Source organism: Elephas maximus, chromosome 18, assembly GCF_024166365.1.
Source record: "Elephas maximus indicus isolate mEleMax1 chromosome 18, mEleMax1 primary haplotype, whole genome shotgun sequence".
In the NCBI taxonomy this organism is placed as follows: Eukaryota; Metazoa; Chordata; class Mammalia; order Proboscidea; family Elephantidae; genus Elephas; species Elephas maximus.
This window is the reverse complement of record NC_064836.1, coordinates 69,414,540-69,434,207: the sequence shown is the minus strand read 5'-3', so window position 1 is coordinate 69,434,207 and position 19,668 is coordinate 69,414,540. Positions and strand designations below refer to the sequence as shown.

At 40.5% G+C, this 19,668-nt stretch overlaps 1 protein-coding gene across 23 annotated transcripts in view; it reads right to left on the bottom strand.

Annotated features, from left to right (window-relative positions):
- Positions 1-19,668, bottom strand: part of ST3GAL6 (ST3 beta-galactoside alpha-2,3-sialyltransferase 6) — a 106,607-nt gene that overhangs the window by 20,723 nt on the left and 66,216 nt on the right. For 21 of the 23 annotated variants that reach the window (XR_007513864.1, XM_049858395.1, XM_049858384.1 and 18 more), the window contains one exon: positions 1,932-2,027. The exons of 1 other annotated variant lie outside the window; for it this stretch is intronic. Coding sequence is in view for 21 of the 22 variants with exons in the window: in XM_049858395.1 (XP_049714352.1) it covers positions 1,932-2,027 (96 nt within the window). In the remaining variant the exon portion in view is untranslated. Of the gene's footprint in view, positions 1-1,931; positions 2,028-4,055; positions 12,399-19,668 lie in introns of those variants that run through there. One more of the 23 variants, XM_049858381.1, reaches the window with a different exon arrangement.

The following is a 19,668-nucleotide window of genomic DNA, read 5'->3' as shown; positions in this document are numbered from 1 at the left end:
AGTCCAAAAACTTGTCAGGTGATCCTAATGCATTGCCCCAGTGTGCTAGCTTTCCCATGCTTCAAAAAAGTTATCTATACCACTCCCAACACACGCACTTACCCGAGATGATCTTGCCTCGAACTGGTATTGAGAAAACAGAGATAGAGATGTCCTCATTTTCCCACCACTGCACCTACAGGACTCCTTCTAGTTGTGCCCACGATCCCTGCTTCCATTTTAGAGGGATGGACCACACTTGGATTCTGGACTTCACCCCCTTCTCTCTATACCACACCAGTCTCTACTCATTTCCTATCTTCACTAAACAAAACAGAAAAAATTTTCCCTTGTTCCATGTCCAGCTACCATCTCATTTCTCAACTTCACTTCACAGTAAAACCTCCCGAGAAACCTCTACCAGTTTCTCCACTTCCTCTCCTGCCATTCTCCCCTCCACTCACTCCACTTGGCCGTCTCCCCGCATGTCTCCCAGCCCACTTTTTTCAAGAGTGTCAGTGCATTTCAGGCTGCCAATCCAAAGGGGACTGCTCTGTCCTTAACGTCAATGACTTCTCGGCAGCACCGGACATAGTTACCTCTTCCTCAGTCCTATAACGTTTCGTCCTCTTGGTTTCTGTGATCACCTCCTGATTTCCTTCCTCCCTTACTTATGGATCCTCTCCATCTCTTACACCTCTTTCTTTGCTCAACCTCTGAGTGTTGAAGGCTCCAAGGCTTAGTCCTGGGCCCTCTTCTCTCTTGGAGTCTTTCCATAGGAAATCTGATCTAGTTCTATGGCTTTAATATACCACATAGACTGTTGACCATCAAGATTTTACCTGTTTATCCAACTGCCTACTTGACATGTCTACTACAAGTGTAATAAGTATCTCAAACTTAACATGTTCATAGAGAATTCATGATTTTCCTCTAAACCTGCTCCAGCCCAGTATTCCTCAACTCAATAAATGAAACTGCCCTCCCATCAATCCCTTTAGCTGAAATCCTAGGAAGAAGCACCCTGGTTTTGTTATTCCCTACACTCCTCACATCTAATACATCAATTAAATCCTGTTAACGATCCTTCTAATATCATCTCTAGTCTGTCCACGTATCTCCTGCTCTGCCATGACAAACCTGTTCAAGCCACTATCATCTCCTACCTGAATACAGCAACCTGACTGGCCTCTGCATTCCCACTTTTGCCCCTCATATTCCGTTCTCCACACCTCAGCCAGAATATCTCAAAGACATAAAGCAGATCTCATTCCCCTCTTGCTTAAAAATCTTCAAATCATGTTGTACCTGAAATGAAATCCAAGCTTCTCGTGTGGCTTACAAAGAACTGCACAGCCTGCTGCTTGCCTACCTGTTCAGCTTCAGGCTGCCCTACTCTCCCAGCCTGCGCCTCCCACCTCACAGGTGTCCTTGCTGCTCCTCTCAAGCCAAGGATCATGTCCTCCTTAGGAACTGCAGTGAACGTTCCCTCTGCCTGGACTGTTCAGTCTAATCTTCACTTGGCTGGCACTGTATGGTCCCTTAGGCCCAGCTTAAATACCTCTTCAAGGTGGTCATCCATTCTAAAGTGGCCACTCAATCATTCTATACCATTTTTTAAATTGTTCGTATGGCATTTATTACTACATTTTCTTATTTATCACTTTTCTTCCCTGTATTAGAATGTAAGCTCCACAGAGAGCAAGAACATTGTTCTTACTATGCCTTGTATCTCCTGTGCCTAGAACTGTGCCTGGCATATTAAGGGGGCTTAATAAGATATTTGCTGAATGAATGACGTGAAATCTATAGCCAACAACTGAGAGAAAATGTTGTGTAATCAAGTATATTAGCAAATCTAAGCAACTTCCTTTTAAAACACAGCTCTAATACAGTAGGAAACTACGTTCTTTTGAAACAATTCTAGTTTAGAAAGTAAGAAATACATTTACCTTATTATTACATCATAGGAGTCGATTTTTTCCCCTAACGTCTTATTCTTTAAAATGCCTCCATTACCAACCACCACACATCTTTTACATGGCACGCTGTTGGATAAATAAACAAGTGAGAGACTGAGTTATCTTTTACAAAACTGGATCATTCCAAGAACTTCATTCTTTCAGGAACTCAATGCCAAATTTCATTTGTTGCGCAAGTAGAAAAAGAACTAGCTGTGATTTATGGGTCTAGGTATGTATCAGAAAGATACAAGATTCAAGAAATGCCATTCCATAGTAAAAGTAGATCATCATTGTCAGTGCCTATTAACTCTTTAAGCCCATGTAAATTCTCTCATTTGATTTTCATAGCCACCCACCGAGATAAGTACTCCTGTATCACCCTCACTGTACATTTTACAAATAACAAGAGAGGTTCAGAAAACTGTTAGGTAACATTTCAAAGTCATTACTCCAAAAACAGTGCAACTATGATCTGGTTCCAGACCTTTGGACTACAAAAATGCCCTCCGACAGAGAATTCTGCATGCTCATATTGATACAAGTATGTTTTATATTACATATGTATACATTTTTCATCAGTGTCATCCATTCCCCTGAGATTCTGCATCTGGGTCTCTGTCGCATTCTGTCAGTGTAGACCCGGATAGCTGGAATTCGGTGGGTGTGCTTACTTCAAGCCCACAAACATGTACTGGTCCTTGGAGCTTAACTAATACAAACAAAAATTTCACTCTGTTTCTAGCAAAGAGCTTTAGGGTAGGACATGAAAGTGGACTCCCTGTAGCTGGCTGTGATCAGCCTAGAACAACGTGCACAGTCACCTCTCAGCAAACATGGCCCTGAACCAAACATGGTCTCTCAGCTCTTACGCACTGGGCCAGGCCTGAAGAAGTAAGAAAATGAATGGTGTCCTTCCACTCTAGGAGACAAAACTTCAGAAAGGAAGGCAGTGTAGGCTGTCCCACCAGGGCCTTCATTACATGGAAAGTCTAAAGAAAAAGTTTTTCCTCTAGGAACCAAGAAAATAGCAGGCAGATGAACTAAGACCTTAAGGCTCTCAGGAAATTCTGTTGTTGATAGTTGCTGTGGGGTCAATTCCAACTCATGGTGACCCCGTGTGTGCAGAGTAGAACTGCTCCATAGGGTTTTCAAGACTGACCTTTTGAAAGCAGATCCCTAGGCCTGTCTTCTGAGGTGCCTCTGCGTAGGTTTGAACCGCCAACCTTTTGGTTAGTAGTCAAGCACTTAACTGTTTGCGCCACCCAGGGACTCCCTTAGGAAATTAATGAGCAGCAAAATTGTGCAAATGCTGTAGAAAAGTTAAGCAGAGAGATTGCAGGAATATGAGAAGCACTGAAAAAAAAGCCAAGTACTGCATCCATCAGGTTAAGAAGAAACCATGTATACATGTCTGTACTCAGAAATTTACTTTTTTAAAACATTTTAACCCTCAAAAAAACATTTTTTAATTGGGGGTTCTTAGCTCTCAGATATTAAAAAGGCTCACCTAAACCGAGGCCCATGGTGTTACAAGAACAAAAAGCACCAGAGCTGCATGGGTGGCAGGGACTGGAGTAGAACCATGCCCAACACATGCTCCCTGAGGATGTTCTCCCCAGCCTCACATCATGGACATGTCACCATGGGTTCTAGAAGGGCTTCGCTGGTTTCTTTACATCTGTTTTTTATTTTGTTTCATTTTTAACTAAGAAACTAACATATCTTTGGATGTTTTTATATGGAAGTCTGACCTCAATCTCAATTCCAAACAGCCAACTTTATCAAAGGTGCTTTGCTTAGGGCCAGGCAGCATGATCGAGATATGTGCCTTGATGAACATTCAAAACCCTGAAAGTCCTTCCTGTTCCTCCCAGGGTATATGTATTACCATTATCCTCACCAGATCCAGCCCATGAATGCTCTACAACATGAACAATACCCACATGCACAGCTTGCCTGACCTTTCCATAACCTCAGGGTCAGGTTAACGAAAAAATCAGAGGCTAAACCTCCATCTCCTCACCTGGAACGTGAAGCAAGCCTGGGCACTGGGGAGAGGGTGGCTAGAAACAGAGTTGAAATAACAGCTCCTGCAACGTAACCTGCATGTGGGTGAAGGAGGAATATCTATAATTATGGTACCTGATGATAACTGGTTTAAGCACACCTAGCCTAACCCCTCCTCAAATGAAGGCTGGAGGCCAGTCCCATGTCAAGGGAAGGGGTGGTCTTGCCCTGAGCCCAGGTACCCCAGGGGCCACAGCATTCATCCTGGCTCAGGATCCCCAGCCTGACACCATGCTCTCTGACTCCAAGGACACAAAACATGCAGGGGCAGAGCCATGAGGACAGGCTACCATGTCCCCAAGGTTCTCATCCTGGAACCTCAACGAAGTACTCCTGACCCACAAATCTAATCTCTGAAGGGATCCCAGAAAGAGGTAACTCAGCTCAGTCCCAGGCACAGCCAGTTCCATAATCACTGCTCAGCAATGAAATGTTGTTGTTGTTGTTAGGTGCTGTCGAGTCAGTTCCGACTCAGCAACCCTGTGCACAACAGAACGAAACACTGCCCGGTCCTGCGCCATCCTTACAATCGTTGTTATGCTTGAGCTCATTGTTGCAGCCACTGTGTCAATCCACCTCGTTGAGGGTCTTCTTCTTTTCCGATGACCCTACTCTACCAAGCATGATGTCCTTCTCCAGGGACTGATCCCTCCTGACAACATGTCCAAAATATGTAAGACGCAGTTTCGCCATCCTTGCCTCTAAGGAGCATTCTTCCAAGACAGATTTGTTCATTCCTTTGGCAGTCCATAGTATATTCAATATTCTTCGCCAACACCGCAATTCAAAGGTGTCAACTCCTCTTTGGTCTTCCTTATTCATTGTCCAGCTTTCACATGCATATGGTGTGATTGCAAATACCATGGCTTGGGTCAGGCGCACCTTAGTCTTCAGGGTGACATCTTTGCTCTTCCACACTTTGAAGAGGTCCTTTGCAGCAGATTTGCCCAATGCAATGCGTCTTTTGATTTCTTGACTGCTGCTTCCGTGGGTGTTGATTGTGGATCCAAGTAAAATGAAATCCTTGACGTCAATCTTTTCTCCGTTTATCATGATGTTGCTCATTGGTCCAGTTGTGAGGATTTTTGTCTTCTTTATGTTGAGGTGTAATCCATACTGAAGACTGTGGTCTTTGATCTTCATTAGTAAGTGCTTCAAGTCCTCTTCACTTTCAGCAAGCAAGGTAGTGTCGTCTGCATAACACAGGTTGTTAATGAGTCTTGCTCCAATCCTGATGCCCCGTTCTTCTTCATATAGTCCAGCTTCTCGTAATATTTGTTCAGGATACAGATTAAATAAGTATGGTGAAAGAATACAACCCTGACGCACACCTTTCCTGACTTTAAACCAATCAGTATCCCCTTGTTCTGTCCCAACAACTGCCTCTTGATCCATGTAAAGGTTCCTCATGAGCACAATTAAGTGTTCTGGAATTCCCATTCTTCTCAGTGTTATCCATAGTTCGTTATGATCCACACAGTTGAATGCCTTTGCATAGTCAATAAAACACAGGTAAACATCCTTCTGGTATTCTCTGCTTTCAGCCAGGATCCATCTGACATCAGCAATGATATCCCTGGTTCCACGTCCTCTTCTGAAACCAGCCTGAATTTCTGGCAGTTCCCCGTCGATATACTGCTGCAGCCGTTTTTGAATGATCTTCAGCAAAATTTTGCTTGTGTGTGATATTAATGATATTGTTCTATAATTTCCACATTCGGTTGGATCACCCTTCTTGGGAATAGGCATAAATATGGATCTCTTCCAGTCAGTTGACCAGGAAGCTGTCTTCCGTATTTCTTGGCATAGACGAGTAAGCACCTCCAGTGCTGCATCTGTTTGTTGAAACATCTCAATTCATATTTCATCAGTTTCTGGAGCCTTGTTTTTCGCCAATGCCTTCAGAGCAGCTTGGACTTCTTCCTTCAGTACCATTGGTTCCTGATCATATGCCACCTCTTAAAATGGTTGAATATCGACTAATTCTTTTTGGTATAATGACTCTGTGTATTCCTTTCATCTTCTTTTGATGCTTCCTGCGTCATTTAATATTTTCCCCATGAATCCTTCACTATTGCAACTCGAGGCTTTAATTTTTTCTTCAGTTCTTTCAGCTTGAGAAACGCCGAGCATGTTGTTCCCTTTTGGTTTTCCATCTCCAGCTCTTTGCACATGTCATTATAATACTTTATAAACTTTTTGTCTTCTCCAGAGGCCCTTTGAAATCTTCTGTTCAGGTCTTTTACTTCATGAATTCTTCCTTTTGCTTTAGGTGCTCGACGCTCAAGAGCAAGTTTCAGAGTCTCCTCTGACATCCATCTTGGTCTTTTCTTTCTTTCCTGTCTTTTCAGTGACCTCTTGCTTTCTTCATGGGTGATGTCCTTGATGTCATTCCACAACTCGTCTGGTCTTCGGTCACTAGTGTTCAATGTGTCAAATCTATTCTTGAGATGGTCTCTAAATTCAGGTGGGATATACTCAAGGTCATATTTTGGCTCTCGTGGACTTACTCTGATTTTCTTCAGTTTCAGCTTGAACTTACATATGAGCAATTGATGGTGTGTTCCACAGTCGGTCCCTGGCCTTGTTCTGACTGATGATATTGAGCCTTTCCATCGTCTCTTTCCACAGATGTAATCAATTTGATTTCTGTGTGTTCCATCTGGCGAGGTCCATGTGTATAGTCACTGTTTATGTTGGTGAAAGAAGATATTTGCAATGAAGAAGTTGTTGGTCTTGCAAAATTCTATCATTTGATCTCTGGCATTGTTTCTATCACTAAGGCCGTATTTTCCAACTACTGATCCTTCTTCGTTTCCAACTTTCGCGTTCCAATCACCAGTAATTATCAATGCATCTTGATTGCATGTTCTATCAATTTCAGACTGTAGCAGCTGATAAAAATCTTCTGTCTCTTCATCTTTGGCCATAGTGGTTGGTGCGTAAATTTGAATAATAGTCGTATTAACTGGTCTTCCTTGTAGGCGTATGGATATTATCCTATCACTGACAGTGTTGTACTTCAGGATAGATTTTGAAACGTTCTTTTTGATGATGACTGCAACACCATTCCTCTTCAAGTTGTCATTCCCAGCATAGTATACTACATGATTGTCCAATTTAAAATGGCCAATACCAGTCCATTTCAGCTCACTAACCAAAAACCAAACCCAGTGCCGTCGAGTCGATTCCGACTCATAGCGACCCTATACTAATGCCTAGGATATCAATGTTTATGTGTTCCATTTCATTTTTGATGATTTCCAATTTTCCTAGATTCATACTTCGTACATTCCAGGTTCCGATTATTAATGGATGTTTGCAGCTGTTTCTTCTCATTTTGAGTCGTGCCACGTCTGCCAATGAAGGTCCCGGAAGCTTTACTCCATCCACGTCATTAAGGTCGACTCTACTTTGAGGAGGCAGCTCTTCCCCAGTCATCTTTTGAGTGCCTTCCAACCTGGGGGGCTCATCTTCCAGCACTATATCAGACGACATTCTGCTGCTATTCATAAGGTTTTCACTGGCCAGTGAAAGCCTTATGAATAGCAGCAGAACATCCCCCACGCGTCTGTCAGTTTGTCATACTGTGGGGGCTTGTGTGTTGCTGTGATGCTGTAAGCTATGCCACCGGTATTCAGATACCAGCAGGGTCACCCATGCAGGACAGGTTTCAGCTGAGCTTCCAGACTAAGACAGACTAGGAAGAAGGACCTGGCAGTCTACTTCTGAAAAGCATTAGCAATGAAATGACAAGTTAGTATTCATGGAATTTCCTGTTATCTATATCAGGCTGGATTGCAGTTGATCATCAAGTCCTAGATCATGTGCCACCCAAAATGGCATCACGGTAAGAATAGCTACCATGTGTCATACACATATGTCATATCAGGGGTCCCTATTCAAGCTCAAGAGTACTCCTAGGAACACCACCAAAAGACTTTCTAGTATTATATATGCTCCTTAGAAAAATGTGTGGACCTTTGCAATATACCTTACTAGGAAGAAAAGCAAATTTTCATTAATGAGATTTCCTTTCAAAGGCATTGGCAAGCTTTTCCTACTGAGCCTTCCAGCCAAGAAGAAAGGGGGCATTTGGAGGCTCCAGGTAGATCTCTTCTATAGTATCCTCAAGGATTACCTACAAAGAGACAGTCATTCCTTGAGCCCAGCCTCTCCAACCTCCTCCTGAGGTGACTCCTGTTTATGGTTCCAGCAGGTTCAAGCATATCGAAAACAATGGAAATAAATAATATAGACATTACCTCACTCAGAAGAATGCCAATTCTAGTCTCTAGTCATATGGAGCAAAAAAGAATGAAAGAAAGCAAAGGCTCAAAGAAGAAACTAGTCCACAGGACTAATAGCCCACACGAATAACCATGGCCACTTCTAACCTGAGACCAAAAGAACTAGATGGTGCCTGGCTACCAATACTGACCATTCTGACCAAGGACACAATAGAAGGTCCAGGACAGAATGGGAGAAAATGTGGAACAAATTACAAATTCCTAAAAAAGGTCAGGCCTACTGGGCCAACAGAGGCTAGAGGAACCCCCTAGACTATCTCCCTAAGATATTGTGATGGTTAAGGTTGGGCAGGCCATGATTCTCACTGGTTTGGTAGATATTATGTAAATCACGCTCCATTATGTGATTTGATGTAAGCAGCTAATCAGTTGAAAGGGGTGTTTCCTTGGGGGTGTGGCCTGCATCCAATATATATGGATGTTCTGGCAAAGCTCACTCACTCTCAATCCTACATCTGACGTGTCATCCTCTGACCTCCAGTTCTTGGGACGTGAACCAGCAGCCTGCTGCCCGACCCGTCAATTTTGGGCTCATCAGCCCCTGCAACCATGTGAGTCCGAAGAAACCTCCAGCCTGATGCTTGACCCACAGATTTGGAACTTGCCAGCCTCCACAACTGCATGAGCTATTTCCTTGAAGTAAATCACTCTCTCTCTATTGTATATGTGCTTCACTGGTTTTACTCCTCTAAGGAACCCAGCCTAGGACTGGTACCCTTTGAACTTGGAACTGAAGCTATTTCTGGAGGTCACCTTTCAGCCAAATAATAGATTGGCTTATAGAATAAACAATATCACCCATGAGTGATGTGCTCCCTTCAGGGCTGCATTAAGGCATGTGAGAGCCCTAAACACTGATAATCTGTAGTACCCCCTCCTCTGCTTATTCACGCCTTTGAACAGGATATATGTATTATGTGTGTGTGTATACGTGTGAGTGTGTCTCAGCTATCCATGTTGTAACATTTTTATAATGCAACTATAATATTAGCAGAAACCCTGGTGGTGTAGTGGTTAAGTGCTACGGCTGCTAATCAAAGGGTCGGCAGTTCGAATCTGCCAGGTGCTCCCTGGAAACTCTACAGGGCAGTTCTACTCTGTCCTACAGGCTCTCTGAGTCGGAATTGACTCAACGGCACTGGGTTTGGTTTTTTTTTTTTTTTTTTTTGATAATATTAGCGATTGAATACAAAAGTGGTGTATGCCATTTTAATGGAATGAGATGAACTGAATTATCAAATTTCTCATGGATGCGGGGTACTACGATTATTACTGTGTACCATATTTTCTACAAAAAGAGCATCCAATATATCCTACAATAAAGAAAATGAGTCAGTGAACTGTCGTTTCAACAATCAATGTAAAATTCTGTCAATCTCCCACAACAAAAAATTGATGATTTCCAATTTTGCTTTAAATGGCTCATACTTCAATTTTGATGCTTGTTTCATAATAAATACTATAATTATAAATGAACAATGAAAAGATGTCATAAAAGAAAATTTAATGATCAGAAAACAAATACTACAGCAAATTACCATATTTTATTTTTAGATAGATCTTTCATCTCTAACATGTTATAATTAAAAACATTTTTCTACTCTTTGCTCTTACAAATTCTTCAGTGATTTCATCACAATTAAGTTGCCAAACAATGTCTACTTCCATACATAATAAGGATAATGAATCAAGTCTATCTTGAATCATTGTACACTGAAGGTTTTTGAGTCTCTTTGGGAACAAAAATGAGCATTCTGTTGTACAGTTTGTGATCATTAGTCAGGAATATGCGTAAAGCAATTTCAACATTGGGAAATATGCATTGTATTTTGTTTTCTATTATGGAATCAGACATATCTACATGCATAAAATTTGTCTTTTCTGATTCTGTAAACTTCATTCTCAAGTAAAGAATGAAATTGTCACACTTCTCCAGAAAGGTTTCTATTTAAGTCGTTGGGATAAGCCTGCACTAATTTCTTGGATACCTTCATGCTTTCTTCATTAGGTGTATCCACATTGTTTAAGAAGGAAAATCCATTTGAAAGAACTTCATACACTCTCACCCTCCTTTTCATGCAAGATTGAAGTGTGTCAACGATGGTGTATTATGCCGTTACGCGAAGTTTTATCTCTGGCACTCAACAGTTCTGGAGCACTTCTGTCATTTACTTGTTTCTTTCTAATGCTTCTGTGATGGCGAACTGCTTGATAATCAGTGTTTGGCAGTATCTTGTTTTGTTGTGTTTTCAAAAATTTCAAAATATTCTCCTAAATTATTAATAATAAATTATTAATGACTGGTAGAGATCTGTGCATGTCTTTACATTTGTTTCTGAATTTTGGAGCGCTTGACTCATCCGATGAAAACACTGCAATATATTATTCCACATAACCAATATAGTTCCAGACTCGAGCATTTGCATTTTCTTGGTGATGTTTTCAGCTTCTCTTTCAGTACCTCCTTTTTGTATCTGATCTTCAGCAATATTTTCTAAGGCATATAGAACCTGAGTGTACAATTTCAGGATTACACTCCTTGCTACAGCATGCATTTCCCAACGTTTATTAGGGAGACATTTTAATACTTTATCATTGCCTAAGTATGTTTTTAGAACTGCCCATTAGTGAGTAAAGGTGGCAAAAAATGTGTAGAGTAACTGGGCACTAGAAAAAAAATCAACTGCTTCCAGACAACTATCTACTGGGCAATGTCCTACAAGATTAAGTGGATGTGCAGCACGTGGTATGAAGACTGCATATTCATTCCGTTCTAAAATCTTCTGTTGCATGCCTTTATAATGCCCTGACATATTGGCAGCATTGTCATAGGACTGGCCTCCGCATTCAAAAAAATCAATTTTGCAAACTTCACATAGTGAAGTTCTTGATCTGTGATTTCTTCCCTGTATGACTTTTTAAGCTAGTAAATGTGATAAACCTCTTGATGGTCTGTTTCTTAAAACAACACTTAGCTGATCTGTATGAGAAAGCTCAGGAGTAGAATCTACAGACAAACTAAAATATCGAGCTATACTTATTTCACTGAAAATAGTTGATTGAACTTTATCACTTATTAAGTTTATTAATAATTATAACAATAATAATAAATTAATGTCTAATTTTTAGACATATCCAATGGGTTGGCCTTTCCTGTTTTACCATATTTTGAGATGTGCCCTGCTAAAAATGGATCAAACTGAACAAGTTCAAGTAAACCCAAACACTTCATTTCTTCCTCAAAAAGATAGTCCATGTTGAGCAACAATATGCTGCAAAATAGCTTTCCAAAACTGACGTTCTTCATTAGTTTCTGTTTCCAGTTCATAGTTAAGCCAAAACCACGTTTTTGGTTTAAATATGATGACATACAAACTCTGTGAATTGAACTGTTTTGATGTTTACCAATCATATTTGAGTTGTGCCAATCACTAAACCCATTCATAGCAAATCAAGAATTAAATGATTTAGGACTGGATAGTTTTCAAACAAAACAATATACAGAGTGGACTGATGGAGAATACAGTAGTCACTCCCTCTTAAAATTTTCACAATTAGCTTTGTATCATAAAAACATATTTTGGCTACAGAACCTTGTTTGTTTACCACCCAGAAATTTTTGACATGAATTTCAAATTGTCCACTGTGATGCTGATAATCACTTGGCCCTCTTTCAACCCAGTAATTTACATCGTCAGAAGAAAAATTATATCACAATGCAGGATCTGTACTTCTGGTATTTATGTGGTCTGCAGATGCAGCAATTTCAGATTCGAAAATAGTTTCACTTTCTACACCACTATTAATTTTCTTACTACAGCAAGGAAGGATGCTGAATATGGAACAAATTCTTATATTTGTATTGCTATTAGTAATTTCAGCACTAGTGGTACTAGTACAATGAACAATTTGCACTCATTCAACTCAAGTGTTCAACAGGAGAAGTCTCTTCTGATTCATTACATTTTAAAAAAAGTTAATTTTGGAATTCTCCTTAGAGACGCACAAATCCTTTTCTTTTTGTCTTCTGTGAGCTTTCATTTTTGTGCTCCACTTAGTTGTTGCCATGTCATTTTACCTGGATACAAAATTATGTCACTTTTTAAATTTGGTTCTACTGTAGCAAATAAATTTGAGTAACTGAAAGTAAAATTTATAAACAAGTAAAATTCATAAAATATACTTTACATTCAAAGTTGGATGTTAACACAAAAATTTATATTTGAAAATTAGTAAGTAAAACAACTTGATTTGGAACATGTAATTTTCTTCTTGAGGTCTGAGATAGTCAAAAGATATAGTACTTATAAAAAAAAATTTTTTTTTTCGGAAATAAATTTTTTTTTAATTGTACTTTAGATGAAGGTTTACAGAACAAACTAGTTTCTCATCAGACAGTTACTACAAACATTGTCCTGTAACATTGCTTAACAACCCCACAACATGTCAACACTATCCTTTCTCAACCCTCGGTTCCCTATTACCAGCTTTCCTGTTCCCTCCTGCCTTCCAGTCCCTGCCCCAAGCCTGGTGTGTCCCTTTAGTCTTGTTCTGTTCCATGAGCCTATTCAATGTTTCGCTGAAGGGTGAACCTCAGGAATGACCTCATTACTGAGCTGAGAGGGTGTCCGGGGGCCATACTCTCAGGGTTTCTCCAGTCTCTGTCAGGCCAGCAAGTCTGGTCTTTCTTTTTTTAGTTAGAATTTTGTTCTACTTTTTTCTCCAGCTCTGTCTGGGACCCTCTTATTGTGATCCCTGTCAGAGCAGTCAGTGGTGGTGGCCAGGCACCATCTAGTTGTACTAGACTCGGTCTGGTGGAGGCCGTGGTAGATGTGGTCCATTAGTCCTGTGAAGTAATCTTTCCCCTGTATGTATAGTTTTCTTCATTATTCCTTGTTCCTGAAGGGGTGAGACCAGTGGAGTATCCTATGTGGCTGCTCACAGGCTTTTAAGACCCCAGACACTACCAAAGTAGAATGTAGAACATTTTCTTTATAAACTATGTTACACCAATTCAGCTAGATATTCCCTGAGATCATGGTCCCCACAAGCCCTCAGCCCAGCAATCCGGTCCCTCAGGGAGTTTGGATGTGTCTATGGAGCTACCATGGCCTTGCCTTGAACAGGTTGTGCTGGCTCCCCCAGTATTGTGTACTGTCTTACCCTTCACCAAAGTTTCCACTTATCTATTGTCTATTAAGTGTTTTTCCATCCCCACTCTCCCCTCCCTTGTAACCATCAAAAATTATTTCTTTTTGTATATATACCTTTTCTTGAATATTTACAGTAGTGGCCTCATACAATATTTGTCCTTTTGTGAATGACATATTTCACTCATCATAATGCCCTCCAGATGCATCCATGTTATGAGATGCTTCACAGATTTATCGTTGTTCTTTATCATTGTGTAATACTCCATTGTGTATATGTGCTACAGTTTGTTATCTATTCATCTGTTGATGGGCATCTAGGTTTTTCCATCTTTTGCTATCGTGAACAATGCTGCAGTGAACATGGGTGTGCATATGTCTATTCATATGACAACTCTTGTTTCTGTAGGATATATTCCTAGGAGTGGGATTGCTGGATCCTATGGTATTTCTATTTCTAGCTTTCTAAGGAAGTGCCATATTGTTTTCCAAAATGGTTGTATCATTTTGCACTCCCACCAGCAGTGCATAAGAGTTCCAATTTCCCCGAAGCCTCTCCAATATTTGTTATCCCCTGTTTTATTGATTCGTGCCAGTAATGCCAGGGTGAGACAGTATCTCATTGTGGTTTTGATTTGCATTTCTCTAACGGCTAGAGATTGTGAGCATTTCCTCACGTGTCTGTTGGCTGCTTGAATGTCTTCTCTGGTGAAGTGTCTGTTCATTTCCTTTGCCCATTTCTTAACTGGATTGTCTTTTTGTTGTAGAGGTGTTGGATTTTCTTGTAGATTTTAGAGATTAGACCTTTGTTTGATTTGTAATAGCCAAAATTCCTCCCCGCCCCCCCCCAGTCTGTAAGTTCTCCTTTTACTCTTTTGGTGAAGTCTTTTAATGAACATAAGTGTTTAATTTTTAGAAGATCCCAGTTATCTAGTTTATCCTCTGGGAGCTTGTGTGTTGTTGGCTGTGTTTTCTATCCTGTTAATGCCACGTATTAGGGCCTCTAGTGTTGATCTTATTTTTTCTTCTATGAACTTCATAATTTTTGGCTTTATATTTAGGTCTTTGATCCATTTTGAGTTAGTTTTTGTATGTGGTGTGATGTATGGGTCCTGTTTCATTGTTCTGCAGATGGACATCCAGTTTTTCCAGCACCATTTGTTAAAAAGACTGTCTTTTCCCCATTTGATGGACTTTGGGCCCTTGTCAAAGATCAGGTGACCATAGGTGGATGAATCTATATCTGGGTTCTCAATTCTGTTCCGTTGGTCATTGTATCTGTCCTTGTACCAATACCAGGCTGTTTTGACTACCGTAGCTGCGCAGTAGGTTCTGAGGTCAGGTAGCTTGAGTCTTCCTACTTTATTCTTCTTCGGTAGTACATCACTTATCCGGGGCTTCTTCCCTTTCCGTATAAAGTTAATGATAAGTTTTTCCATCTCTTTAAAGAATTTTGTTGGTATTTGGATCGGTATTACATTGTATTTGTAAATTGCTTTGGGTAGAATTGTCATTTTCACAATGTTGAGTCTACATATCCACGAGCATGGTAGAAACAATTTCATTCGTTTGTTGTAAGACACTTTCGCAGATCTTCACGAGTGTTTTTCATTTTGAAATAATACTTAAGAACTTGTGCATTCACTTTCCATCCTTTCATGCTGTGTCTTCATGGTTTGTTGGACTACTGCTGACACTCGACAGGAGAAAAGTGATTACAAAGAGCATGATACATATACAAGGGTATGATCAGTCCGAAGTTGCACCTCGGTGCACTTTGCCCAGTACAGGATCAGATACGTCATGAGCCACGTGATTATAGTGTCACCAGTACGTTCTTATGAGGTTGACAGGAGAGAACTGAATGTGAGGTTATACCCAATCAGTCCAAAATGAAAAGGAAAGTATAATTGTTATTCTATACAAGATTTATAAAACGTACATTTTATTTCTTTGTGAAATTGTTCAACTCCCATATTTGGTGATACATACATAATTGATGCAACAATTTTTGTATGAGAAATTAACTTGAGCTGTAAACTTTCACCTAAAGCACAGTTAAAAAAAAAAGTCTGAAAGGAAATAGAAAATAAAATACATTTATATAACTTTTCTTATCTAAATATTCATTTCCTTGAGAAATTGTTCAATTTCCTTACACAGAGATACATATTCTGATAAAATATAAATGTAACGCTCTGATAAATGCCCTTTGTTGCTTTCTTGGAGGATGAATTTAGAAACACACTCATTCTTGCAAAACAGAAACATATTTTGCACAATAAATAAATATTGAATTTTGCATATTAGTATATATAGAGTAACATCAAGCACTGGGTTCTGCAGGACAGACAAAAAACAAAACTCACTTGATATATAAATTAAAACTTTTGTGTTAGATCAATATTAATGTTTCCAGTATTTTTTGGATGTTTGCTATGTTAGTATTATATTAAATTATTACCCAAGTTAAATTATATTAAACATATAGTAGATTGCATCTGCATGTATTCCAAGCACATTTTAAAATTAAAGTGGTAAATATTATTGTTTATAAAACATAGGACATATGTATATGCTATACAGTTAAAAAGTAACTTGATTGAATTCATTGCAGTGGTTGACTTATTTTAGTTCCCTCACTTTTGCACACCATCTGGGACTGAAGTTCCCATTGGTTGTTTACCAGGATGTGCACAACAGCATACCCTTGTGTTTGTATCATGGCAAAGAGCATTGCCGGCTCTCCTGGCTGGAGTTGCTGGATCAGCAGATGTGGATGTACAAGACGGTTCTCTCAAGACGGATCAGAGACCTGTTATCTACCAATATAGTCAGTCCCTGCTCAGTAACTGCTCATGTTGGATCCAGCTGCATTTTGGCTGAATGTAGCAAGAGTTAAACCTGACAGCCCACCCAAGCCTCTTGTATATTAGAAAGAAATAGTATGCTCCCAAGAGACCCACCAAGATAAGGAGTTTCAATTGCACAGGAGGGGATGGTAGGAGACAGATGTCAATGAAGGTGCTGAAGTGGTAGGGGCCTCATAGCTTAAACAACCTTGCACATGGGTGCCCATATGACCTGCATGACCTTTATTTCCGGCCAGCATTGGAGCTGGTATCAATTTCATTTAGTGCATTGCCAGTTTCCTTCCACTGCAGCACTCACTTTTCCTTGTGTCCTGTCTGCTTGGCATCTATGGGACTTTGCTTTGGACAACTGATGCCCCTGTTTCGTTGATACCCTAAGTACATGCTTACCTTGCTTATTGGGTAATTCATCCCTGGCTCCCTTAAACAAATCAACTGTGAGGCCAAACAGTCAACATTTACCCAAAAGCAAAGATGAGAAGGCAAGGAGCAGAAGAGAATATAGATCAATGGAAACAGAACAAACAGTATGGAGATAATGAGAATGCTGACACATTGCGAAAATTGTACCTAATGGCACGGAAAAAATTTTATAAAACTTGTTAAATGGGAACTTAATTTGCTGTATAAACTTTCACCTAAAACACAATATTATTTTTTAAAAAAGAGAGAATGCCAATTTCAAACATTCAGCAGTTCAATGTTACCATATTTTTAAGAATTTCACTTTCTATTTTTCTTCTCTTCCTGTTTGGGGTAGGGGTGGGGGTGTAGGGAGGGAAGTTGCTTTACGTAGGAAAAGATTATCAATGCTTTTGAAAGGAAATCTTGTCAATGAAAATTCACCTTTCTTCCTAGTAAGATATATTGCTAAGGTCCACACATTTTTTGGAGGATCATATCTAACACTAGAAACTCTTTGGAGGAGTTCCTAGGACTATTTTTTTGGCAATAACTTCTTATCTACAGCTAGTACTCACAGTGCCCCCATGACTCTTGGCAGCACCTTGTAACACTGGTTTCCTCTCTCCTCAGCAGGCACCCACATACTACTGAAGGAGTGATTCATCCTCGCCTTGGCTTCATCCACTTGGCCTTGGCTCCCAGCTTCCCCTATTTCCTTAGGTGTGAAACAATGGCTTCCAATGTCCTTTGGGGGATTACATAATTTCACCATCTTTAATTAGCCCAATTTTGATGCATAAACAGCTTCAGTCATTGGGAGTCCCTTGAGGTCAGGAGTAAGTACCATTTTACATCCCCACATTCTAAAACGCTTCCTGATTCAGAGGCTGTGCATTTTGGAAGTTGGGTCTGTTTTGCCTTAAGTGTGGAGAAGGTCATTTTCCTATTTTGTTTCTGAAGAAACAGGTACCTGTTATTCCTTCCCCTACTCTGGAAAAAGGTAGGGAAAGGCACATGCCTCCAGCTGCTCACCCAGAAAACAAAACCACTCCAGACTGACTGAACCTGTTAACAGAAAATCTGGAAAGCTGCTGAAACAGTGGTGGTGAGAGATTACACCACCCCACGTGAAACGCATATTTTTTGTAAAGCCAGGCAAAGCCAGAAGAGTTGACACCCTAAGCAGAGGGAAATGTCAACATCATAAACATAGAGAAAAGAAACTTCAGTTGACCTTCTCAAACAATCTGTGATGTGTCTTCTTCTTTTCTGAGCGCTGTTTGACACTCATTTTTCCCTTCAGCAGCATCATACACATTTAAACATATTACTCCATCTTCCATGTAACCATCTATGGCAGACCCTCCTGGTGACACTCCCAACACCTGTTACCCTGGGTGCCTTGCTAGTGGGGCCCTTCTTTAGTAAGCCTACAATACTGAGCCATTTCCCTCAGCTGATGATTGGTCTAGAGAGGGCCCTGTGACCCATCTTTGGACAAAAAGATATTGGGAGAAACCTGTTAAAACGATTCTGGAAAAGATTTTGCCCCTGGTAAGAGAAAAAAAAAAAAAATTTTTTTTTTTAAGAGAATAGTAAGGGACCCTGGTCGCACAGTGGTTAAAGTGCTAAGCTGCTAATCAAAACGTCAGTGATTCGAACCCACGAGCCACTCCATGGGAGAAAGATGTGGCAGTCTGCTTTCATAAAGATTTACAACTCTATGGGGCAGTTCTACTCTGTCCGACAGGGTCACTATGAGTTGGAATCGACTTGATGGCAATGGGTTTTTAAGAGAATAGTGGTATAAATGGCTAAGTGCTCAACTACTAAGTGAAAGGTCCGTGGTTTGAACCCATCCAGAGGTACCTCAGAAGAAAAGCCTAGCAATCTGCTTCTGAATGGTCACAGCCTTGAAAACCCCATGGAGCAGTTCTACTCAGGAACACAGGGGGTTGCAAGCAGTCAGAATCAACTCAATGGCAACTTTTTTTTTTCAAGAGAATAATGTGAGTAAAACACCTCTTTTTCAAAAAAAAAAATATTTTACCCACTGTCCTAGTTATCCAGTGTCGCTATAACAGAAATACCACAAGTAGATGGCTTCAACAAAGAGAAGTTTATTTTCTCACTGTAAAGTAGGCTGAAAGTCCAAGTTCAGGAAGTCAGCTCCAGGGGAAGGCTTTCTCTCTCTGTCGGCATTCTCAACAATGTTCCCCCAGACTAGGAGCTTCTTTGCACAAGGACCCCGGGTCCAAAGGACGTGCTCTGCTCTCAGCACCACTTTCTTGATGGTATGAGGTTCCCCGTCTCTCTGCTCACTTCTCTCCTATATCTCAAGAGGTTGCCTCAAGACACCATCCAATCTTGCAGATTGAGTCCTACTTCACTAACACAACTGCCACCCATCCTCCCTCAACAACATCACAGAGGCAGGATTTACAACATGTAGGAAAGTCACACAATACCGGGAATCATGGCCTAAAACCAAGTTATTACACACGTCTTTGGGGGGACATGATTGAATCCATGACACCCACCTATTCCTTTTTGTGTAGAAACTGGACACTTATATGTGATGATACAAAGAACAGCTGCAGCCATCTTACAACTAAGAGAGAAAAGCAGAAAAATCCACAGAGAAGCTGCCCAGGGGTCTGACACCATCAAGCCACTGATCCAATCCTGCAATTGTCCACTGTCCAACTTCAGGGAGCACTATCAGACAGCTACGTGTATGAATGGCAACACCTGGATTTGTTCAATTCACAGTCTGTGCAGCCATAAGCAGCCAGCCCTGCAAACTGGAACCACAAACCTACAGATGACGCCACAAATGTGTCGTTACAGAGATAAATGTCCACATTGCTTAAACTACTCTTAGGGACTGTTAGGACTCCCTGGTAGCAAAAAATGGTTA